General features: G+C 53.7%; 1 protein-coding gene across 1 annotated transcript in view; it reads right to left on the bottom strand.

Annotated features, from left to right (window-relative positions):
- Positions 1 to 809: 809 nt before the first annotated feature.
- TMPRSS9 (transmembrane serine protease 9) overlaps positions 810 to 25,184 on the bottom strand; it is a gene marked incomplete at its 5' end in the record, with an annotated part of 32,953 nt that continues 8,578 nt past the window's right edge. The window contains 12 exons of the mRNA XM_081230968.1: positions 810 to 3,517; positions 3,996 to 4,527; positions 5,202 to 5,373; positions 7,404 to 7,800; positions 10,355 to 10,491; positions 11,083 to 11,354; positions 11,798 to 11,969; positions 13,296 to 13,614; positions 14,375 to 14,511; positions 16,166 to 16,440; positions 22,094 to 22,265; positions 23,781 to 23,894. Coding sequence (XP_081087094.1) covers positions 3,356 to 3,517; positions 3,996 to 4,527; positions 5,202 to 5,373; positions 7,404 to 7,800; positions 10,355 to 10,491; positions 11,083 to 11,354; positions 11,798 to 11,969; positions 13,296 to 13,614; positions 14,375 to 14,511; positions 16,166 to 16,440; positions 22,094 to 22,265; positions 23,781 to 23,894 — 2,861 coding nt within the window. The 3' untranslated portion in view covers positions 810 to 3,355. The remainder of the gene's footprint in view (positions 3,518 to 3,995; positions 4,528 to 5,201; positions 5,374 to 7,403; positions 7,801 to 10,354; positions 10,492 to 11,082; positions 11,355 to 11,797; positions 11,970 to 13,295; positions 13,615 to 14,374; positions 14,512 to 16,165; positions 16,441 to 22,093; positions 22,266 to 23,780; positions 23,895 to 25,184) is intronic.

The following is a 25,184-nucleotide window of genomic DNA, read 5'->3' as shown; positions in this document are numbered from 1 at the left end:
TCCTGAAGGGGGAATAGCCCACTGATTCCAAAGGGCTGGTACTGAACGCGGCTACGGGTGTGCAGTGGACTGGTCCCCGAGGGAGCTGTGGAGAGATGGAGGTGGGAGAGTCGGGGAGGGGGCAGCAGGTAGGGGGTGGTGGATTGGGGGGAGTAGAAGGCATCAGGGAACCAGGAGAGGTAGGGGTAGATGACTCAGGAGTCTCAGGTGAACTGTCAGAAGGGGAGTAGCTGCCCTTGGTGGAGGGAGGAGGTCACGAGGACCCTCAGGCTGAGACTCCAATACCAGGAGAGAGATTAGAAGTAACCTCGCGTTTTGGGGTTTTTTTTAAATTTATTTATTTTTGGTTGTGTTGGGTCTTCCGTTGCTGTGCCTGGGCTTTCTCTAGTTGCGGTGAGCGGGCTTATTGCAGTGGCTTCTCTTGTTGCAGAGCACGGGCTCTACGTGCACGGGCTTCAGTAGTTATGGCACATGGGCTCAGTAGTTGTGGCTCGCGGGCTCTAGAGCGCAGGCTCGGTGGTTGTGATGCACGGGTTTAGTTGCTCCGCGGTATGTGGGATCCCCCCGGACCAGGGATTGAACCCGTGTCCCCTGCCTTGGCAGGCGGATTCTTAACCACTGCGCCACCGGGGAAGTCCACTGTTTGCATTCTGAAAAGTGCTGTAGGGAGAAGGGAGTTCCAGGGTTGATAAGAGTATGGATCCCACACCAAGAGGTCTTGGCGCTCTAACTGAAACCTGAACCAGTCTGCATAGGGGCTGGAAGGGGAGGCGCTGTCTGAGAGGGCCTTGGTTATAAAGCCCCCTTTTAATTCAGCGACTTGACATTCCCAGTCCCATTGTGGGGCTGTAGGAGATACTCAGTGTAGGTGGGTGCTTTCAGCCACCGGTCTCTGGAGATAGGGTGAAGGCAGAGTAGGAAATAAGGGTTCTCTCTCCAATCAGGCGAATTGCCCGCAGGGCCTCCCTGGCAGGCAAGGAGGTCTGTTCAAAGAGGGCCTGTCCCTGCTCGGTGACAGGTAACCAGGCAGGGAGGCCGAATGCCCATCTGGTATGTATCCAATTTTCTCTACTCTCAGCTACAAGGACCCAAGGCCTTCGGACAATGTGGAGGTCCTCTTCCTTCCCCAGCCAGGCAAAGTGGTTTTCCTGAAATCTGGCAAAGCAAGATTTTTAAAGGGTTTGTGTCTCAGAGAAGGGATCCCTAGGGACCTGCGATGGAGGGTAGCGGGGAGAGACCTGCCTGAGAGAGATGTGGACCCTGCCCGGGATGGCCAGTTAGGGCAAGAGGAACCAACACAAGATGCGCTCTTGGGTTTCCGAGTAGAGCCTAGAGGTGGGAACTCTGCAGCGGGTGGGGCTGAGCGTTCTACTGCGTGCTTCCAGTCGGCAGTGGGCCTGGTGCTCACCTACCCTGGTCCACGACCAACGCACCCTTTCACGAGAGTCTGTTTGGTGGCGAGCGCCCTAGTGGCCTGTAAGCGCTCAGCCTGTACCTATGGTTGCGGCACATCTACCTCCAAGAGCGTTAGGACAGGCGAGGCCACACGGATCAGAGCCTGACGCTTCCCCGCGCCAGGAACAGAGACTAGGGCTCACATCACACACATATGAAACAAGGAGGCGTTCTTGCCACGCCGTGGCCTCTGGAGGGCTTCCTGTTCAGTCCTGTCCCCTTGCCGGGAACCAGTCCAACTGGGCAACCAATTGTGCGATCTCGCTTCTCCCCTTGCCAGGGGGTTGGCTCTATTTAGATGTCCAACTGCCCAGTCCAGTCCTCTAGACTGAGGTGTGTCTCCCACGAGACGACCAGGATCCTTTCCCTTCACTTGCCAACCCTCACAGCCAAACCTCGGCCGGAGCGGGGTCAGCGCCCACCCCGTGTCAGGTGTCCCCTGGGCACTGCCCCAGTCTGTAGCAAGTGTCCTTGCTGTAGATAACGCTGCGCGGGGGGCCTTTACCTGGGGAGCACTCCACTTGATCCTTGGCTGCTTTTAGATCTCAGACTAAATTCAGTAGTCCTCACTGGCCCAGAGGTTCAGAATTGGGGCACACTGCCCAGTTATTTAGCTGGCCTTGTCAGCCCTGGGTCAGTGAGTTCAGCCCTGAGTTACAGGACGGAATGGGCCCCACGTTGGACACCAAAATTTGTTGCCGCATTAAATCGTATGGACCCCGCTTGCCTGGCCAAGGCTGGCTGCCTCGGGGTGGGGGTGGGGTCCTTTTTCCATTCGAGTTCGGTAGTGGGTGAATAGGAATCAGAAGCTGAGATGCGCAAGTTTTATTCAGTGGCCAAAGGCTGGAGAAGCGGGAGCTGAGTTCACAGACTGAACTTCGCGCCCACCTGGCGAGGGGGATTTAATTTTAAAGGGAGGAGGAGTGAGGCTAATGATGGGGACCCATATGTAGTAGTCTGCGGGGGAGGGGCAGGACTTTTTGGAGGGAGTGGGGGGGTCACCCCCTTTTTATCCTGTTTTTGATCCTTAATACCTGGTCCTGGCTGCCGGTGGGTGTGTCATTTAATATGCTAATGTAGTCAAATCAGCGTATAACGAGACTTGATTCTGTTGGAGGTCAGATTTGTCGCCATCTTGGTCCCAGTGGTTCCATTTGGTTTTTTTCTGTGTGTGTGTGTGTGTGTAGCTCTGGACCCTTTAACTTAAAAAGATTGTGTTCACTCCCGCTAAAGGTGGGGGGGGTCGGAGGGTCGTGAGCAAGGATGCTCCTAAGGGTCGGAGCTAGAGAGTTGAGCAAAGACCTGGAGCAGCTCTGGCAACACGCTCGGGGCGATCAACCTAATTCCCTGGGCATAGCATCCGGCTTTGGACCTGGGAGTTGTGGCCACACCCCTTCTGAACCGTGACCTCCTGGGGTCACACAAATAGATGCTGAGTGCGGTGGAGAGAACCCTGTGCAGAGAACCCTGTGCGTCTCCCCTGTAGGGGCCTCTGTGGGGACTGAGCCTCAGCGCCCCCCTCCCCTTCTTTCCTGAGCACTCCTAGGTTCCCAGGTGACAGGGAGCGTCGGTCACATAAAAGGGAGCCTCGAAGGTGAGGCTGCCCAAGGCTGGGGGTGGCCCTCTCTGGGAAGGCCTCCCCGCCCCCATCGTTCCTCCCACCTCTGGGCCCTGGCTGAGGGGCAGGCAGTTGTCGTTTCTGTGACACGGAGGGCTGAGCCAGCGGGGTGCAGACGAGGGGCTGTGTTTATTGGAACAAAATATGTAGTTAGATTGCACCCCAGTTACCCACAACCCCTCCACCCCCCGCCTGCCACCTGGACCCCCTCCTCTGGAAGGGTGGCCGGCTGGTCTGCCACCTTCACGTCGCCGGTCCCCGGCCTGGGCAGCCGTGTGGCGGTCACTCTTGGATGTTCTGCCCGATCCAACCTCTCACAGCAGCCACCCGGGTGTAGACGCCCGGGAACTGGGGTCGCCCACAGCCGTAACCCCAGCTGGTGACCCCAGTTAGCACCCACCGGCCAGAGGGCTCCCTGCAGGCCAGGGGTCCCCCAGCGTCACCCTGAGGAGAGGAGAGAGGAAAGGCACTCAGAGCAGGCAGCACCTCCCCGGCAGCAGTCAAGGGTGGGCTGGCCTGATCTGTGTGCTCCTGGGCCACCACGGGAGTCTCACCTGGGCTCCCCCTGTGACCCCAGCTAGTGGCTTCCCCTGTGAGCCTCACTCGTATTATCTGGGAAATTGGTTCAGTGCCCGGGTGAGCGTTCATCCGCCTGGCAGACATTGGTGGGCACCCGCCTGGCGGTCCAGGAGCAGAACCGGGCCTCAGGCCACAGCCTCTGCCTGGCCTGCTCCTGACCCTCTGAGGGGCAGGGGAGGGTGCGGTGGGGGGAACGCCGGCTTCTTAGGGGTGTCCCCCCGAAGTGGTTGTCCAGTGGAAACTCGGAGACCCAAAAGGTGCCCTGTTTGATCTAACCGAGGAAGCACACCGCAGGGTGGGGCCTGGCCCGCCGAGCCCCGGTCCAGTTGCACAGTGTGCTCACCGAGCAGCTGTCCACCCCGCCCTGCGGGAAGCCCGCGCACAGCATGCGGCTGCTGATCTGCACCGGGTAGAAGCGGCGGCACGTCTGCTCGCTGAGGAGGCGCACGGCCGCCTTCTGCAGCTGCCGCGCCATCGAGCCTGCGGGCGAGACGGGACCTGGTGGGCCCGCGCCCGCCCTGCCCCGTTGGGACTCCCGATGGGGGCGCAGGCGGGGTCCTTCCCGACGCCCCCGGACCCTTAACCCTCGGGGGGCCCATCCGCGCCTACCTCCCTCACGCACGGAGCCCCAGCCGGTGATGACGCAGCGCGCGCCGTCGGGGGGCCGGGGCGCGGGCTCGGGCAGGCAGATGGGCCGCACCAGGCGGCTGCGGCGCACGGGCCCCGCCAGCTCCAGCAGCGCCACGTCGTAGTCCAGCGTGTAGAGGTTGTAGAAGGGGTGCTTGTGGATGCGCGCCACGCGCTCCAGCTGCCCCTCGGCGCCGCTCAGGAACGGCGTGCCCAGGAAGGCCGCCCACTGCTTGGGGTCCCCGTAGCTGCGGGACGTCGGGGACAAGCGTCCGCCCGGGTCCCCGCACCCCAGCGCTGCTCGCCCGGGGCTCCCCGGCACCCTGCCCCGCGGGGGCTGCGTCCGCGGTCGGCTGGGGAACCTCAGATGGGGCACTTGACCTCGGTTGAGTCGTCCCTTTGTCCTAGAACAGCGAGGAGGACGAGGGGGGGCCCCGCGCCCAGCTGGCCCCCAGGCACTGAGGTGACACTACAAGCTGTGTCCATTTCCACCAAATATTACGGCTCTCCCGCCTGCCCACCCGCTTTGAGCTCGGCACCGCGAGGCGCATCCTGAGCTGGGTTTCTCCGTGGAGGGCAGGGCCCCTGGCCTGGTCCTCCTACTGCACACCCTGCCAGGAAGGGGACTCCCCACTGGGTGACCTTTAGGGTGGTGCCAGTCCGAGCAGGATGGCTAGGGATGGAGGTGTCCTGCTGGCCCGGAGACCCGGCCTGGGGCCGCCCCGTTTGGTGGGGGTTGGGGACTGGACTTCGCCCCGCTGCCTTGTGTGGCCAGGGGAGGGCTGTGCGGAGGAGGGTACGGCCTGGGGCAGCGGGTGTTGGGAAAGGGCTTTCCAGGCAAAGGCGTGGAGGCGCCACACCCTGAGTTTTCGGTCTACGATTGGGTCCCAGACACCGGCCATTCGGGGCGGGTGGGACTCACACGTCAAAGCAGTGCGCTGCCGACAGCAGCCACCTCTCGGCCACCAGCACGGCCCCGCAGCGGTGCTCCCGCCGCCGTAGCCACAGGCTCACCTGCCACGGCCACTCCCCGCGGCCCGCGGCGCTGCCGCCCACGATCCTGGTCAGCGCTGCTGTCGGCGCCAGGCCGCAGTCTGCAGAAGAGGCGGGAGTGGGTCGGCGGTCAGACCACACCTCCTCCATGCAGACCGCCCAGCTCCGCCCCTGCGCGCAGCCCCGGGTAGCGGCACCTGGGAGCAGGGAGTGGGGTGGGGGACCCACCTCGGGAAAACGCCTTCCCCCAGGGACCCTGGGCCTGGCGCTTGGTCCTACAAACGAGCCTCTTCTGGGCTTTTCTCAGATAATGCATTTAAGTTTGGTTCCTGTAACCTCAGCCTTGGGGCCTCACCTGGGGGCCAGGCCAGCATCCCCTGTCGCTCCCCACTCCTCCCCCAGGCCTCTTTCAGTCCCCTAGGAGCCCAGTTCCCTGCTGCCCCAGGGCCTTTGCACACCCCAGCTGCTTGCCAGGAGGCCCTGCCTGGTCTCACCAGCTCCTGCACTGGCTGGTCTTCCAGGATGCCCTGTCAGGGGCTCTTTACCTGGGTCTAGTGACCCAGTGTCCTTCCCAGGGTAGTCCCTCCGTCCTGTGACAGACACCCTCCCCCGCCTGCAGCACAGGGTGCACCCTCAGAACACGAGTAGGAAGACCAAATGGGTAGCTCCGAGGAGTGCTGCAGGGACCGCCGTCAGCACCCGGTGCGGGGGCGCTCAGGTACACATCTGATAATTCCCACAGGCTGTTTTCCAGCTCTACAGCCAGTGCCCCCTCCCCAGCCCTGTCTCCCACCAGCCAGCCGCCTTCCCTGCCCTCCATGGTCGGGGAAGGCACGGAACAATATGTGCCATGTCAGGAACCCTCCTCCACCTCCTGGCCCCCACGTTGAGAACTGTAGCTACTGGAAAATGAAGAATCACCAGGCTGGAGGCCCGACCCAGAGACAGCCGGCTGCAGAGTTAACAAGAACCAGTATTTCTCGCAAGGACACGCTGCAGCCGTAAAGTATCAACACGCCGCCTCCTCTGAGCATCCCTGCTGGATGGGCAGGGGCAGCGAGGTCCCCTTGAGCCTGGAGGATCTCAGTCACAGAGACTCTGCCCTGATTTCCAGCCCAGTCCAGCACCTCAGCTGAGGGGTCTCTGGACTCGACTTTCTTGTGGTCCCCGGAGAGGCACCATGTGCAGACTCCTGGCACGTGGTCTGCTTTGCTCTGAGCCGGTCAAACTCTGCTTCCTCAGCATCCCCTCCACCCCACCCCTTCTGCCCTGGATCCCACAGCACCTGCCTCTCCCTCTGTTTGGTGAGCCACCCCTTGGTTCTTTGGTGTGCGCTGCCTTGCTGCAGCGAGCCCATAACCCTGACTTTGTGGGTACAGGTCTGTGTCTGGGGACTTGGGCTGACTGGGCCAGCCTCTGTGTGAATGTGGGGGGCAATGAAGGGCGGGGAACAGAAGCCGGGCCCCATTCTTTGCTTGGTGCCTGGGACACTGTGGACGGCATCTATTTGAGCCGTAGGAAATTGCCTACATTTGATGGGGCTTTATTTTTGACCCAGAAATCTGGCAGTTTCATATGGTTCTGATTAATATTTTATAAAAATGAACTCCACGTCCCAGACACAAGCTCAGGGCCATGTTCTCTGTCACATCTGTCAGCCAGTTACTGCCCTGTTGTACCCCGCCCTTAGGCCTGTGGGACCAGCCGTTACATGTGCATCTGCCCTGTCAGTGCCGGGTCCCTGCCGTCGGGGCCTACGATGGTCTGACTTGTGTCCCCTCCAAAATTCATAAGTGGAAGCCCTGACCCCCAGAACCTCAGGATGGGACTTTTGGAGATGGGGCCTTTAAAGAGACAAAGTAAAATGAAGTTGTTCGGGTGGCCCTAATCCAGCATGACTGGTGTCCGTATAATAAGAGGAAATTAGGACACAGACACCCACAGCGGGCAGACCACATGAGGATGTGGGGAGAAGATGGCCGTCCTCACACCGAGGAGAGAGGCCTCAGAGGGTTCCAGCCCTGCCGACACCTCCATCTCCACCCCCCAGACTGGGACGCAGTGACGGCAGCCCTAGCAACTAACACAGGACTCCCGCCACCCAGCCACGTCACTCCGTTTCTCTGGGTACCTGGTAGCTGGGAGCCCACGGTGGTCTCCGTGGCATGTGGAAGTGGCGTCTGTCCCCTAGTGGTGGTGGTCATGGCGGTGGTGGTCCTGTTGGCAGGTTGGCTGGTCACCCTGCTGGTGGCCCAGGGGGTGGGTCTGCTGGCCACGACCCCCAGGACCATGAGGCCAGCCGTCGTCCTGGCAGGGTGACTGCTGGTGGGTGTCCTCGTGGTGGGCGGCGGGGGCGTGGAGAGGGAGTGGGAGGACATGATGGCGAGGATCCAGCCCTTCAGCCGGGTGATGCGGGTGTACACGCCTGGCTTCTTGGCCTGAGCACAGCCGATGCCCCAGCTCACAATCCCCGCCAGATAGAACACGCCAGGCGTCTCCTCACAGGCCAGGGGTCCCCCAGAGTCACCCTGAAAAGGAAGGACAGAGGGCCGGCTGACCATACCGGCACCCTCTCCACAGAAGCACTGCCAGGCGCTCCCGTGCTGCCACGAGTGGGAGAAACTCCTCAGCAGAGCTGGACACGCACAGGACCTCAGAAGGACGGGCCTCACGCCCATGTGGGGCTGTGAGACCTTGCGTGACCTTGAGCAAGTGACCTCTCTCTGAGCCAAGACTGCTCTTACTTTTGCATTGGAAACAGCAGAAAACCCTAAAGATAACTCTCCTGGGCAAGAATATACAATGGGAAAAAGACAGTCTCTTCAGCAAGTGGTGTTGGGAAAGCAGGACAGCCGCATGTAAATCAGTGAAGTTAGAACACACCCTCATGCCATGCACAAAAATAAACTGAGAATGGCTTAAAGACTTAAATGTAAGCCGTGACACCATAAAACACCTAGGAGAGACCATAGGCAAAACATTCTCTAACATAAATCGTGCCAATGTTTTCTTAGGTTAGTCTCCCAAGGCAATAGAAATAAAAGCAAAAATAAACAAATGGGACCTAATCAAACTTACAAGCTTGCACAGCAAAAGAAACCATAAAAAAAACAAAAACGAAAAGACAACCTACAGAATGGGAGAAAATACTTGCAAATGATGCAACCGACAAGGGCTTAATCTCCAAAATATAGAAACAGCTCATACAACTCAATAACAAAAAAACAAACAACCCAATCGAAAAACGGGCAGAAGACCTAAATAGACATTTCTCCAAAGAAGACAAACAGATGGCCAACAGGCACATGAAAAGATGCTCAACATCACTAATTATTACAGAAATGCAAATCGAAACTACAATGAGGTACCACCTCATGCTGGTCAGAATGGCCATCATTAAAAAGTCTACAAATAACAAATGCTGGAGAGGGTGTGGAGAAAAGGGAACCCTCCTACACCACTGGTGGGAATGTAAGTTGGTGCAGCCACTGTGGAGAACAGTGTGGAGGTTCCTTAAAAAACTAAAAGTAGCGACTTCCCTGGCGGTCCAATGGTTAGGACTCCATGCTTCCACTACTGGGGGCACAGGTTCGATCCCTGGTCGGGGAACTAAGATCCCGCATGCTGTGTGGCGCAGCCCCCCAAAAAAACTAAAAATAAAGTTGCCATATGATCTATCAATCTCACTCCTGGGCATATATCTGCAAAATACAAAAAATTTAATTCAAAAAGATATATGCCCCCCAACATTCATAGCAGCACTATTTACAGTAGCCAAGACATGGAAGCAACCTAAATGTCCATCAACAGATGAATGGACAAAGAAGATGTACATTTATACAATGGAATATTACTCAGCCATAAAAAAGAATGAAACGACACCATTTGCAAAAACGTGGATGGACCTAGAGATTATCATACTAAGCAAAGTCAGTCAGAAAGAGAACGACAAATACCATATGATATCACTTATATGTAGAATCAAAAATATGACACAAATTAACTTATTTGTGAAACAGAAACAGACTCACAGACAGAACAGACCTGTGGTTGCCAAAGGGGAAGGGGAGGGGGGAGGGATAAATTAGGAATTTGGGGTTAACAGATACACACTACTATATATAAAATAGATAAACAACAAGGCTTTACTGTATAGTGCAAGGAACTATATTCAATATCTTGAAATAAACTGTAATGGAAAAGAATATATATATTTATATACATACAGACATATAACTGAATCACTGCTGTACACCAGAAACTAACACAACATTGTAAGTAAACTATACTTAAGTAAAATAAAGAAAAATTTAAAAGCATGATGTTTGCTGTAGGTTTCCATTATATGTCTATCATAGGGTTAGAATTTTTTTAATTTTTTAATTAAAAAGGTTGTTAAAAATTATCAGATGCTTTTTTTCTGTGATTTTGACAATGATCCTATTTCCCCCCTTCAGTGTACTAATGCAATGAATAGCATTAATGGATAGTCTTGTGTGGAGCCAAACTTTCTATGACATCAACTCACTTTGGTTGTGATGTATTTCCCTTGTAATACATACCCTGCTGGCTTGAATTTGCTAATATTTTATTAAGGGTTTTTTCATCTATGCTTCTAAGTAAGACTGGCCTATGCATTTCCTTTTTTTAAATTTTTTTACTTATTATTTTTTTTTGCCACGTCACGCGGCTTGTGGGATCTTAGTTCCCCAACCAGGGATTGAACCCAGGCTACGGCAGTGAAAGCGCCAAGCCTAACCACTGGACCACCAGGGAACTCCCTGAATTTCTTTACCTTTGTCTTTCTCTGGCCTTGATAGCATGGTTCAGCTAGCTTCTTTTTATGTTCTGGAGCTGATTTGTTTCCCCTTAAAATTGGGTCAACCACGTGTCAAGTGTGACAGGGTGGTCATATACATACTCATGTGTGATTAGCTTTTCTTCAGTTAACATACACGAGGCAGCTTTTAGAATCAGTGTGTAGATGTCTTGTGTGGATCTACCACATACTTTGAAACTGCCGCCTCATCTTCTGTTTGGACGTATCACGATCTCTCTAAACCGGGTCCCTCCTGGACTCACCTGGCAGGAGTCAACCTTGCCCTCCAGGAACCCCGCACAGATCATCCTGTCCGTGAGCGAGAAGTTGTAGAGGGCACTGCATGCCTTCTGGTCTATGATGCCCACGGATGCCCGCTGCAGGAGGTCAGGCTTGGTGGCTGCCAGGACAAGGAGACCACCCCCCAGGGCCACTTACACAGGGACCACTGTTCAGTAGCCGGCTTCACTCTGACCACAACCCCAGAGGGAGGTGCCATCCCCGTCCTACAGGCCAAGGCCTGGAGGCCCACGGCCTTGCAGCGATGTAAAGTCACACAGTGAGAAGGAGGCGGGTCCCACCCTAGAATCTCACCACTGTCCCTGAGTGGATTCCCTAGCACCTTGGGTGACCTGCAAGGGGGCTACTCTGAGGTTTCAAAGGAAGCATTAACTCTTGGGGGGGCCTGTGAAGGGTATATAACACAAGGGTCCCCAAACTTTTTCCATAAAGGGCCACAGAGTAAATATGTTCTGCTTTACAGGCCAGACAGCCTGTTGGGACCACTCAGCTCTGCTTTTGTAGCAGGAAAGCTGCCCGGGGCTATCAGTAAGTGAGTGGGTGTGGCTGCGTGCCAGTAAAACCATCTATAAAAAGCAGCCGCACTGGGCCCACGGGCCTAGTTTGCGACCCTGAGTTAGTGGAGAGGTGAGTGGTTTGCGGGCGGTGTGGGACCAGAGCCCCAGGCGGGAGTGGGGGGGCGGAGGCTCACCGTTTCCCTCCTGCGTGTTGCCCCATCCAGAGATCACGCACTTGCGGCCCACGGGGAACTTCTGGATGGCCAGGGGCAGGCAGACAGGCTGCACGTACTTGTTGAAGACCAGGGGCCTGGCCAGCTCCAGCACGGCCACGTCGAAGTCCAGGATGCTGGGATTGTACTGGGGGTGCAGCACCGCCCGCCTGAGCCCCATCTTCACGGGGCTCCCGCCGACACCCGAGAGGGACGCAGTGCCCAGGTGGGCCCGCACCAGCTCCACCTTTGTGCTGCCGGGAAGGGACCGCTCAGACTCCCTGCTGCCCCCAGGGCACCGGGCAGAGCTGCGGGACCCAGGTCCCGGGGAGGGCACCACGAGACCGTGGGCAAGGCAGGGAGCCCCGCCGGGCCTCATTTCCTTCTGGGACAAGAAGGCATGAGAGACCCCCACGGCTTTGTGACAATCAGGTCAATGCCACCTGCCCTTGAGTGGCGGGGAGGAGCCTGCCCCCCAACTCGGCCCCTCTGTGTCCCTCACAGAACAGCTCGACAGGATCCTCCTGGAAGCCACTCCCCAGAGTCCCCTACTTCACGCTGCCCCCCATCCGCCCCCTACCCCCCCCGCAGCTGGACGTGACCCTGGCCACCTGCTGGGGCCTAAGTGGTCCCTGCATGCACGGGGATTTGATGGTGGGGGGACCCGGTGATGACGGGGGAGCCGAGGGGGCCTTACTGGTTGAAGCAGTGGGCGGCAGACAGCAGCCAGCGGTCTCCCACCACAGTGGCTCCACAGAAGTGCCGGGAACCCTCCTTCAGGCTGACCTGCCAGGGCACCTCCCCGGAGGCGGCCCCGAACCCGCCCACGATCCGGGTGGGCTTCTCCAGCGCCGGCCTGGCCCCGCACTCTGCAGGGACGAGACAGGAGGGCTCGCGCATCTCAGCCCGCTCGGCGGGCGGCAGTACCACCCTGGTTCCAGAGGGGCCTCGGGACACAGGGCACAGCCTCTGGGCTCTGGCTGGGCCAGGGCACAATCATCCCGTCACACACATGAAGAAATCGAGGCTTAAAGGAGCCCTAAGGTTTTAAGCAAGTACAAGTACGCGGCCCAGCTTGGGGGATATGGGTGAAAAAGAAGATAAAATCACAGCAGCCCTGTCCCCACCAGTGTCAGCGCGGCAGACAGGCCACAGCCCAGGCAGCTGTGGACAAAGGCAGAGTTGGGTTGTTACGGGGTTGGGGGCAGGGTGGGTGCAGGTGACTTTAAATGAGGCAGAATTAAACAACTACACTCCAATAAAAAATTTTTTAAAAAATAAATAATAAAATAAGCAGGAAAAAATGAAAAAAAGTTAATTTGATATTCACTTCCATAGGCAAAAACAATATATCAAAAAAATTTTTTTGTAACATACAACTTTTTCTATATTATGTGTTGTGTGATGTTTATTTGATTGTATGCATGTGTGTGTACCCCTGTGTATGTGTGTCTTTAGCAATATATCTTTGGCCAGGTACACAGTACTTTGAAAAACTGGTATGTACTCAACATAAATCATGTATTCTTTCTAATGGGAGTGTACTTTACTATTCTTCCTACTCTTTATTTTTAAATATTTAATAAAGATGGGGGGCACATCTTTGTATACCACTTTGTATACCACTGTCTGTCAGAATTTCACATTATTAATTACAGTATAAATCTTGAATTGTTAAATGATTGAGTAGGAGCAACCAAGAATAAAGGAGATTTTTGTGTTAAAAAAATAAAAAAAGAGGCAGAGTTTCGACTGGCTTTGAGCCTCGCAGGTCTGTGGGACCACAAAGGTGGATCAGTATCAGATCCGGGCAGTGACTGGACCTGGGTCCTCGGAAACCACAAAGTCGAGACAGGTGGAGAATTTGTGTGCTTCGTGTGGGTGCTTGTGTCTGCGATAACCCCAGGTCAGTCGCTCTCCCACCCTGGCCCCATCGTCATGGTCACTGGCCTCTTGCTGACCCTTCAGGATATTCTGAGTACACCCTCCTCCAGGCCGGCAGTAGGTGTTATCAACAGTAGGTGTTATCAGGCAGTAAATGTGAATCATGACCACTAGCCTTTGCCTGGGCATTTGACAGACATCACTAATCGATCACCCATCTCTTCCCCACAGAGAGCTTCAGAAAGCCAGTACCAATCCACCCAACCCCGCACGGAGCAGACACCCACTTCTGCTGTCTCCCCAGAAAGTACCTTGTGGCTTAGAAGCAGTGGCTGAGTCGAGAGGCACGGCGCTGGGGGCCACCGTGGGTCTGGTGGGTGTGTTGACCACCGGGTTCTGGGGGCTGGTGGGCCAGGCGGTGCTGGGGATGGCTGGGGCAGGAGCCGCCGTGGGGGCCAGAGGCTTGCTCGCAGCGGCAATGGCCTCCAGGATCCAGTCACGCAGCCTGGTCACTCGGGCATACACCCCCGGACGCCGGGCTTCTGCACAGCCAATTCCCCAGCTCACAATGCCAGCCAGGAAGAACCTTCCGGAGGGCTCCTCGCAGACCAGGGGGCCCCCCGAGTCACCCTGGGAGACAAAGGCACACCCTCAGGAGGGGTCGGGGCTCCCTGACTGCAGCCAGTCCCAATCCCAGAGCCACATGGTCAGAGAAGGAGCCCTGGTTGGGGGCCTTCTCCCCACGCGCTCACAGAGCACATGTGGGCTGATACACATCTCGGAACCTCAGTCTCCTCTTCTAAAAAAATAAAATAGGACAGTTGGACTATGAGATCTCTAAGACCTCTTTCAGTTCTACCACTGGCAGTTAAAAACCCAACCCAAATAAACAATATCCCCTCCTCTCCTTAGCCCAGCAGACCTTGGGTAATGTCACCAGTGGCTTAGGAACCTCCAATCATCATGCAGCGTCCTCCTGCAGGGCCGCATCTGCCTTCACTCATCCTGTCTTGCTATCCTTTGCCTTCTCCTCACACCCAGCTTACCGTGACTCTTTCATCCTTAAACACAAGCTCGCTCTTACTATTTCCCGCTGTTTTCTCCAGCTTCTGGCACTGATGTGGTACCCTGAGCACATGTAGCAGCCGCTCCCCACCCACCAGGCCTTAGAAAGGAGAGCAAAGATATAAACTAAAAAGAAAAAGGAAATCCACAGCCATGTGACAAACCAAGCAGAGGAAATCTTGGTGGTGGACCAGCAACAGAAGACTCCCCCTTCCGGGGAGAGGGGAACCTCGGGTGGGGAACCTGGGGGCCTTTCCCAGCCACCTCAGGGGCTGGCAAGGCATCGTCTGGTGCCTCTGGCTTCTTTCCCAGGCACCGGGCTCACCTGGCAGGAATCCACCTTCCCATCCAGGTAGCCGGCACACAGCATCCTGTCGGTGAGCGAGTGGCCATACAGGCTGGCGCACAGAGCCTGGTCCAGCAGCTCCACAGTGGCTTTCTGCAGCATCTCCGGCTTGACGACTGCCCAGCATGGGGAGAAACAAGCAGGGTGAGCACTCCAGGACCCTGGCAGCCACCCCGAGCCAGGAGGCTGAGCTTCTGTTTCCCCAGCTGCGGTGGAGCTGCTGCAGCCCCAGGTCAGAAATAAGCCAGGTCCATCAATGCCCACTGACCACCCTCTCAGCCTGGACAGCTAAGTGACATCAAAGTTAACGCCCCAAGACTAGGCTCCTCCCCTCCCCTCCCCAAACCTGCCCGCCCCGAGCTCCCCCTTACCTGATGGAATCTTTTCTTAGCCCAGCCGTAGCCCCATCTTGGCTAAACATTAAATCAGATTACGTAGCCTTTTCCTCAAATACTCCAGGGTGTTCCCCCCCACACACCCGCCCAGCTCAATCCAAGTACCCAAGGTTGGACCACCTACCCTGGCACCCCAGGCCCTTTGCACATGCCGTTCTGGCTGCCTAGAATGCTTGTCCCTGCAGAATCTGTCCGCTTTCCTCCTCTCAGCTCCTATTTTAAATTGCAGCCCCCTCCCCTCAACCCCTGCCTTATTTTTCTCCATTCTGTACATCACCATTTGCCACTTATCTTGTTCATTATCTACTGCCCCCTGGAATTGTTCTGTCTGGGTATGGTCTGGGTATGGTAGCCACATGAGGCTATTTAAATGCAGACGGAAATTCATTACAATGAAGTGAAATGTAAAACTCGGTTTCTTGGTAGCGCTAGCCCGTGTCATAGGGCTGCTGGCCCCCGTTGTGGATGGTACCGATGTGGTTTGTGTCCACCACTGAGGGAAGTTTTATTGGGAGGTGCTGGTCTGGACTGGGGGCTCCATGTGAACAGGGGTTTCTGTCTGATTTGCTTCCTGCCCAGTCCCTGGAGTAGGAAGCCTGGTCTTAGCTGAAGTGTCACCATCTCAGGCCCTTTCCTAAAGCTGTCCCCGCCCCCAACTCGTTTTTCCTACTGGTTTCCTTCCCAGCATTTATCACCATCAGGTTACAGTCGATATGAGGCAGTTCTGTTCTATAAAATTACCCAAACACTGAATCAGTGAACACTGCCCCACTGCTCCAGGGGATACACGGGGTCAGGTTCCTGAGAGCCTCTGGTTATAGCCGATCCATACGTACATAACCTCATGATGGTACGTGTTTCTGCTTAAAGACACTTCACTTAACATACATTGTTGATTCGTTAACACTGAGCTCACAGCCCACAGCGCTGTTAACTCTTGCCTGAACGAAGCTCATCTAACACACGTACTTTCTGCCCATAAGGCATATCCCAGCCCTCCTGCACTTAGGACGCTAGCCAGCACTTCAGCTCTACGCTTGGGGCCTGTTTAGATTTTGTGAAACCTGCCACAAAAATGCAGGAAAAAAAGTGGCAGTAAACAGACCACGAAAAGGACACTGGTTTCCAGTCTGAGCTGAACCAAGAGGCAGGGCATTGCCCAGCTCCACCTCAGCTGGGAATGACTCAAATTGCACATCAGGGAACAATCACAGATTCTGCCCCCACGAGTATCCACTTGGGGAGACAAATTAATTTTAGCGAGTAGGCGAATTCGCAGATACAGAATCCGCGGCTAATGAGGCCGGACTGTGTGTTGCTTGCTGGGTTGGGCTTTGCTGGCTGCCTGGAGAAGCTGCAGGCGGTAGGTGCTTACGGAAATCCTCCTTGAGGTAGCCCCAGCCCGAGATCAGACACTTCTTCCGGGGCGGGAAGACGTGCACGGCGGCCGGGAGGCACACGGGCTGCACGTGCCTGCTGAACGTCAGGGGGCCACCTAGCTCGAGCACCGCCACGTCGAAGTCGGCCGTGTCAGAGTTGTAGAAGGGGTGCGTGATGATCCGGGCCACTCGGGCCCGCACCGTGCTGGCCTCCGAGCCGCTGAGGTAGGTGCTGCCCGCGTAAGCCACCCACTCGGTGGGGTCTTGGAATCTGCAGAGCAGACAAACCCCCGCTCAGAGGCCCACCAAGGATGGGGCCAGAGGGTGAGGAGGGCAAGGCACTCACCCAGTGGGCAACTGTTAAGGAGGCGCCTCAAAACTCAGCCATCGAGACTAATAATGATATTTTCGGACTTCCCTGGTTTCGCAGTGGTTAAGAATCCGCCTGCCAATGCAGGGGACACGGGTTCGAGCCCTGGGCCGGGAAGATCCCACGTGCCGCGGAGCAACTAAACCTGTGCGCCACAACTACTGAAGCCTGCGCACCTAGAGCCCGTGCTCTGCAACAAGAGAAGCCACCGTGCTGAGAAGCCGCGCACCACAATGAAGAGTAGCCCCCGCTCGCCGCAACTAGAGAAAGCCTGCGCGCAGCAACGAAGACCCAATACAGCAAATAAGAATAATATTTTCATGCAACATTGTCAAAAATCAGAATGATCGCAAAAAAAAACAACCCCAAAAAACACTCAAAACATGGTGCACGAATTATCAGTATTTTAAACAAAGACAGGATCCAACAGGGCTGGGATTAGGGTGAGGCGAGTGAGGCCTTGAATATGGATTGGCTACTAGATAACATTGCGTGGCTGTTTTTAATTTTCACGGGTGTTATAGTGGTATGTGGGTATGTGAGAGACTCTTTTGTCTATTTGCACAAATGCATGCGGGAGATTCGGAGGCAATGTGTCATGATGTTTTCTACTTAATTTCAAATGGTTTGGCAAAGATATATATGTATGAATGTGTGTGTGAATAATTACAGATGCAGATAGATGGAGAGAGTGGGAGAAAAAACAAATACAGTGAAATAGTAATAACTTTTGAAATCAGATACTGGCATATGGGTGTTTGTTGTCCTATTTTTTCATCTTTTCTACTTAAATATATTTGTAATAAAAATATTAAGAGAAACAAAATTTAAAACGATAAAAAAAGCAACTCTTCTTGCCCTGAATGTCATTGCTTATGTGACCTGTGTCCACCAGACCGTCACTTCCTGGGGCAGCTTTCCCTGGGATTCCCAGCAGGCTGTTCCATTAGTGACCCTGGGGCAATTCGTAGGTAATGGTTTCCCAGGGGAACCCATGCTTCCTGTTGCCCTGTCCTGTCCCCGAGGACTCCTCAGATGGAAATAACCAAATAGCAATGCCTGGCACTGCCAGAGGCTTCCAGAACCTTCTCCCACCTTTGGTGAGCTCCATTCTGATTGGCCACTCTCATTGTTAAAGATTCTGACCATCCTCAACAACAAAAAACAGCCCAATCCAAAATTGGGCAAAGGGACTTCCCTGGTGGCGCAGTGGTTAAGAATCTGCCTGCCAATGCAGGCGACAGGGGTTCGAGCCCTGGGCCGGGAAGATCCCATGTGCCGCGGAGCAACTAAGCCCGTGCGCCACAACTACTGAGCCTGTGCTCTAGAGCCTGTGAGCCACAACTACTGAAGCCCGTGTGCCACAACTACTGAAGCCTGTGTGCTTTAGGGCCTGCGTGCTCTAGGGCCTGCGTGCCGCAACTACTGAGCCCGTGTGCTGCAACTACTGAAGGCCACGCACCTAGAACTTGTGCTCCATAACAAGAGAAGCCACTGCAGTGAGAAGCCTGTGCACTGCAACAAAGAGTAGCCCCCGCTCGCCACAACTAGAGAAAGCCTGCACGCAGCAACGAAGACACAACACAGCCAAACAAACAAAACTGGGCATTGCTCCAAAGAAGATGGAGCAATGTCACACAAATGTCACACAAATGGCCAATAAGCACATGAAAAGACGCTCAACATCACTAATCATTAGGGAAATGCAAATCAAAGCCACAGTGAGATATTACTGCACACCCATTAGGACGGCTATTATTAAAAACAAACAAGGCGGGCCTCCCTGGTGGCGCAGTGGTTGAGAGTCCGCCTGCCGATGCAGGGGATACGGGTTCGTGCCCCGGTCCGGGAGGATCCCATATGCCGCGGAGCGGCTGGGCCCGTGAGCCATGGCCGCTGAGCCTGCGCATCCAGAGCCTGTGCTCCGCAGCGGGAGAGGCCACAACAGTGAGAGGCCCGCATACCGCAAAAAAAATAAAAAAATAAAAAAAATAAAAAATAAAATAAACAAGGCTTCCCTGGTGGCGCAGTGGTTGAGAGTCCGCCTGTCGATGCAGGGGACTTGGGTTCGTGCCCCGGTCCGGGAGGATCCCACGTGCCGCGGAGCAGCTGGGCCCGTGAGCCATGGCTGCTGGGCCTGCGCGTCCGGAGCCTGTGCTCCGCAACGGGAGAGGCCACAACAGTGAGAGGCCCGCGTACCGCCAAGAAAAAAAAAAAAAGTAACAAGTAATGGCCAGGATGAGGAGAGACTGGGAGATCGGCCAAGATGACGGAGTAGAAAGACCCTGAGCTCACCTCCTCTCAGGAGCACATCCAAATCACAACTACCTGCAGAACCACCATCGATGAAAAAGACTGGAACCTACCAGAAAAGATCTTCTCCAACTAAAGACAGAGAGAAGGAACCACAAGATGAGAAGGAAGGGCGGCGGACTCACGATATGATCAGATCCCATGCCCCCTGGTGGGGGACCCACGAACTGGAGAAGAATTATGTTGCAGAGGTTCTCCCACAGGAGCGAGAGATCTGAGCCCCATGTCAGGCTCCCCAGCCTGGGGGTCCAGCACCAGGAAGAGGGTCCCCCAGAGCATTTGGCTTCAGAGGCCCGCAGAGCTAACCGCAGGAGCCCCACAGGACTGGGGGAAATAGAGGCTTCACTCCTAAAGGACACACAGAGAATCCCACGTGCACCGGGACCCGGGGCAGAAGCAGTCATCTGATTGAAGCCTGGACCAAACCTACCTGCTGGCCTTGGAGGGTCTCCTGGGGAGGCAAGGCGCGGGCGGCCATGGGTCGCCCTGGGGACGTAATTTTGGCGGCCGCCATCTTGGCTCTTTAGTGCGGAGACCCGGCCCCACCCAATAGCCCACAGGCGCTAGTGCTGGGACGCCCCAGGCCAATCAACTAACTGGGCAGGGACACAGCCCCACCCATCAACAGACAGGCTGCCTTAGACCCCCCTGAGCCCACAGCCCTGCCCACCAGAGGGCCAAGACCCAGCTCCGCCCACCAGTGGGCGGACACCAGATGCAAGAAAACCCGCCCCCCCCCCCAACAATGCTCTGAAATGAGCTCTGGGATCCCTGGGCACTGCAGCCAGACTCCAGGAACCAGCTCTGCCTGCCAGTAGTCTGGCACTACCCCCAGGATCTGGCTTCACCTGCCAGTGGGTGGGCAAGAGCCCCAGAGTCTTCAGGACCCTGACTCCATCCACCAGTGAGCCAGCACTAGCCCCAGGCCCCCTAGGATCCCACAACCGGCTACCTTGTGACCAAGCCCCGCTAAACTGCAGCCAGCAGCATCCACATAAGACAGGGCCTGGCAGCCAACCAAGCCTACCAGACTACCCACATAGTCAGCCTGTGACAACAGAAGGACCCACGCAGCCCTCTTAGAGGGAACCCCTAGAGCATGTAGTTTGGGTGATGAGCGGGGAGTGCACCGCGGGATGCATAGGACGTGTCCTACAGAAGCCACTTCTCCAAGGTTGAGAAACGTAACTAACCTACCACACACATAAAAATACAAACAGCAACTTAGACAAAATGAGGTGGCAGAGGGACATGTTCCAGACAAAGGAACAAGATAAAACCCCAAAAGGAGAACTAAGTGAGGTAGAGATAGGCAACCTACCTGAGAAAGAGTTCAGGGTAATGATCGTAGATTATCACAGAACTCAGGAGAGGAATGGATGCACAGAGTAAGAAGTTAGACATTTTAAACAAAGAGAAAATATAAAGAACAACCAAACAGAGATGAAGAATACAATAACTGAAATGAAACATACAGTAGAAGGAATCAAAAGGAGACTAAATGAGGCAGAACACATCAGTGAGCTGGAAGACAAAGTAGTGGAAATCAGTGCCACCAAACAGAAAAAAGAAAAAAAGAATGAAAAGAAATGAGGACAGTTTAACAGACACTAGGACAACATCAATCATGCTAATATTCACATTATAGGGGTCCTAGAAGGAGAAGACAGAGAAAGGGCCTGAGAAAATACTTGAAGAGATAATAGCTGAAAACCTCCCTAACTTGGGAAAGGAAACAGTCACCCAAGTCCAGGAAGCATAGAGGGTCCCATACGGGATTAACCCAAATAGTAACAAACCAAGACACATCATAATCAAAAAGACAAAAATTAAAGAGAGAATATTAAAAGCAGTAAGGGAGAAGGAACAAATAACATACAAGGGAACTCCTGTAAGACTATCAGCTGAATTTTCAGCAGAAACTCTGCAGGCCAGAAGGGAGTGGCATGATGTATTTAAAGTGATAAAAGGGAAAAGCCTACAACCAAGAATACTCTACCCAGCAAGGCTCTCATTCAGATTTGATGGAGACATCAAAAGCTTTACAGACAAGCAAAAGCTAAAAGAACTCAGCACCACCAAACCAGCTTTACAACAAATGTCAAAGGAACCTCTCAAGGATGTGGAGAAATAGGAACCCTTGTGCACTGCTGGTGGGAATGGAAAATGGGGCAGCCACTGTGGAAAACAGGATGGTGTTTCCTCAAAAGGGTAAACACAGAATCACCATATGACCCAGCAATTCCACCTCTGAGTTTATACCCAAAGCAATTGAAAGTTGTGACTCAGATACTTGCACACCCATGTTCACAGCAGCATTATTCACAACAGCCAAAAGGTGGACACAACCCAAGTGCCCGTCGACGGATGAATGAATAAACACATGTCCATCCACACACTGGACTATTATTTGGCCATGAAAGGGAAAGAAGCAGTGACACACGGTACAACGTGGATGAACCTTGAAAACAGGTTAAGTGAAATGTCAGTCACAAAAGGACAAGTACTGTCTGATTCCACTCACAGGAGGTCCCTGGGGGAGTCAGATCCATAGAGACAGGAAGCAGATGGTGGTGGCCAGGGGCTGGGGGAGGGGCTGGGGAGTCAGGGTTTAAAAGGGATAGAGTTTCAGTTTGGGAGGATGAGAAAGTTCTGGAGATGATGGTGGGGATGGTTGCCCAACAGTGTGAGTGTGCCTAATGCCACCGAGCTGTGTACTTAAAAATGGTAAATTTATGTTATATATATTTTGCCACAATTAAAAAAAATTAATGCATTCAGATTTAACAAAAAGAAAAGAGAGGGAGGGACTTCCTTGGCGGTCCAGTGGTTAAGAATCTGCCTTCCAATGCAGGGGACATGGGTTCAATCCCTAGTCAGGGAACTAAGATCCCACATGCCACGGGGCAACTAAACCCACGTGACACAACTAGAGAGCCCGCACGCCGCAACGAAGAGCCCGCGCTCCGCAACGAAAGTTCCCACGCGCCGCAACTAAGACCCGACACAGCCAAATAAATAAATAAATAAATAAATAAATAAATAAATAGTTTTTAAAAAGGAGAGGGAAGGAAGGAGGGAGGGAGGGAGGGAGCGAGGGAGGAAGGGAGGGAGGAAGGAAGGAAGGAAATAAGTTCCAAGGGGCTCTGAAGACACCCAGGAAAGGTGGCATTCCCAGAGTGGAAGGTAGGTGTGATACAGGGGTGGGGTGGGCTCTGAGCCCTCGGGGACGTGCACTCACTCATTGAAGCAGTGGGCAGCAGACACCAGCCACCTGGCGCCAATGATGGCGGCCCCACAGAAGTGTTCGTTGTTTTCTCGGAGGCTGACTTGCCAAGGGAACTCCCCTGGGGACGCCTCCACACCGCCCACAATCCTGCCGGCTGTCCTCCAGCCAGGCTGCAAACCACAGTCTGCAAGACAGAGATCACTATCCAGGACCCCAAGAAGGCAGGAGTGTGGCCACGTTCCTGGCACATCTGTCTGCAGTCTGTTGTCCCCATGGCCCCCGCATTCAAAGAATGCCAAAGATGCCAGCAAACCACCAGAAGCTGGGAGACCACATGGAACAGATCCTCCCTCACGGCCTCAGAAGGAACCGACCCTACGGACACCTTGATCTCGGACTTCTAGCCTCCAGAGCTGGGAGAGAATACATTTCTGTTGTTTAATCCACTCAGCCTGAGGTCCTGTGATTCAGCAGCTCTTGGACAATCATACCCTAAAGTTAGCTATGTGGATGCTACATACCTATGTGACCAACCCCCAACACAAACCCTGGACACCAAGCCTGGGGGGAGCTCCCCTGGTTGGAAGTACTTTGAGTGTGTTGTCACATATGATGCTGGGAGAATGAGTTAAGCGCTGTCCACATGACTCCACTGGGAGAGGATAATTGGAAGCTTGCTTGAGCTTGGTCTCTCCTGGACTTTGCACCTTTTGCTTTGCTGATTTTCATCTGTATCCTTTCACTGTAATAAGCTATAACTACGCATATAACAGCTTTACTGAGTTCTGTGACTCCTTCTCGTGAATCACTGAATCTGAAGGAGTCTTGGGGACCCCCTGACCACACCTGCCAATTTCAATCAACCTCTATATCATCCTCCACAGCCAGGTACCAGACGCTATGAATGTCTCCCTCACCATGTATTCTGCAAGTTTCAAAATCTTTATATGTCCATCTTTTCATAGGATGCTGTCTCTCTGTTTATTTAGTCTGCTTTTATGTCCTTCAGCAATGGTTTGTAATTCTATATAATTATTATTATATACAGGACACAAGTTTATTTTATTTTGTTTTGCTATTAATCAAGAGTATGATTCTTTCCATTATATCTTCTAACCTGTTATTAATTGTATAAAGCGAAACAAGAGCTTTTTTTATGTTAGTATTTATCTTATCTTTTCCTTATTGTTGAACTGTCTTATTTTTCTGATATCCTTTTAGTTAATTTATTGATTCATTTAGATAATCAAATTCAAATTATGATAGTTTTCCTTCTTCCTTTCCAATACTTAAACCACTGTTCTCACCTTACTGCACGGGCTAGCATTGCTAGAAAAATGTTGACTACTCTTACAGCATTTCAATTGTAATTTTCCCTTGCTCAAATTCTTTTGGTGACTCCCCACTACCTACAGGACAGACCCCCCAGTTCCTGGCATTCAAGGCTTCCCACGGTTTGACCTGATTTTTTTCTCCTTCTCACCCGAGGCTCTCCACTCCACACACCTCAAGGTCTCCCTTCTCTGCTTGCTGCTCATGTTTCCTGTCATATCACAGGTGCCCACTCCCTTTCTCTGCCCAGCTCAGTGAATGCCAGGACCATGTGTCTGTGTGTGATGGGCACAGTGGGCCAGAGAACCAGCACTTGAACCTGGAAAGGGGACATAGCCCAGAAAACAGGCCAGACAGGCAGACTGACCACAGTGGGCCTCATCGGAGCCATCAGAGCAGTCCGCTGTGTCATCACACTCCGGGTTCACCTTTGTCACACACTGGCTGTTCCCGCAGGAAAAGGCATTCCCTGGACAGTGACCTGAGGGCAGACAAGAACCACGTTCCTGACCTCACTCCATCTCTCCTGCCTGCTCTCCACGCGGAAACTCTAGAGCGTGGAAGGCACCTCTTCTCTGCTTCCTTTTCTCTGAATGTTTCTGAAATAATTTTCTCAGAATTAGTACAGAGATGTAACACATGAGAATGCTAGTCAGCACCAGGGCCAGGGCTATGCAATCTAAGCATATGTGTGCCATGTATGTACTTTTACATTTCTATCAGCCACGTTTTATTTATTTATTTATTTATTTTAATTTATTTATTTATTGGCTGCATTAGGTCTTCCTTGCTGTGTGCAGGCTTTCTCTAGTTGCAGCGAGCGGGCGCTAATCTTTGTTGTGGTGCGTGTGCTTCTCATTGTGGTGGCTTCTCTTGTTGCGGAGCACAGGTTCTAGGCACGTGGGCTTCAGTAGTTGTGGCACGCAGGCTCAGTAGTTGTGGCTCGCAGGCTGTAGAGCGCAGGCTCAGTAGTTGTGGCACACGGGCTTAGTTGCTCTGCGGAATGTGGGATCTTCCTGGACCAGGGATCGAACCCGTGTCCCCTGCATTGGCAGGCGGATTCTTCACCACTGCACCACCAGGGAAGTCCTGCCTTGTTTTTAAAAAGTAATAGGGGGACTTCCCTGGTGGCTCAGTGGATAAGACTCTGAGCTCCCAGTGCAGGGGGCCCATGTTAAATCCCTGGTCAGGGAACTAGATCCCACATGCATGCCACAACTAAGAGTTCACAAGCCACAACTAAGGAGCCAGTGAGCCTCAATTAAGGAGCCCACGTGCCGCAACTAAGGAGCTGGCAAGCCGCAACTAAGGAGCCGGCAAGCCACAACTAACGAGCCCGCCTGCTGCAACTAAGACCTGGTGCAACCAAATAAATAAAGAAAAAAAAATTTTTTAAAGTAAGAAATAGGTGAAATTAATTTTTTAAATTGTAATAAAGTACACATAACATAAAATTTGCCACTGAAGTGTAGGTTCACATTTGGGGCCATTCTCTGGGGGGGCCATCCTGGGCACTGTGGGATGTTGAGAAGCACCCAGGCCCCACTCACTGAATGCCAAGAGCACCCCCCATCGTGACAACCACAGATGTCCCCAGACATCACCCTGTGTCCCCTGGGGAGGCAGGATCACCCCTAGTTGGGGACCATTGATGTAAAGCTAAATAAATGTATCTGTAGATGTGTCATGAGCCGTCTGGGAGGAAAGTCACCAAAATAGTAAAAGCAATGAGATTCCAGGTGATACCTACTCTTTTTTCTTTTTTTTCCCC

Source organism: Mesoplodon bidens (assembly GCF_964165515.1).
Source record: "Mesoplodon bidens genome assembly, chromosome: 4".
In the NCBI taxonomy this organism is placed as follows: domain Eukaryota; kingdom Metazoa; phylum Chordata; class Mammalia; order Artiodactyla; family Ziphiidae; genus Mesoplodon; species Mesoplodon bidens.
Note: the sequence above shows the minus strand (reverse complement) of the source record. Positions and strands in the feature narration are given on the sequence as shown.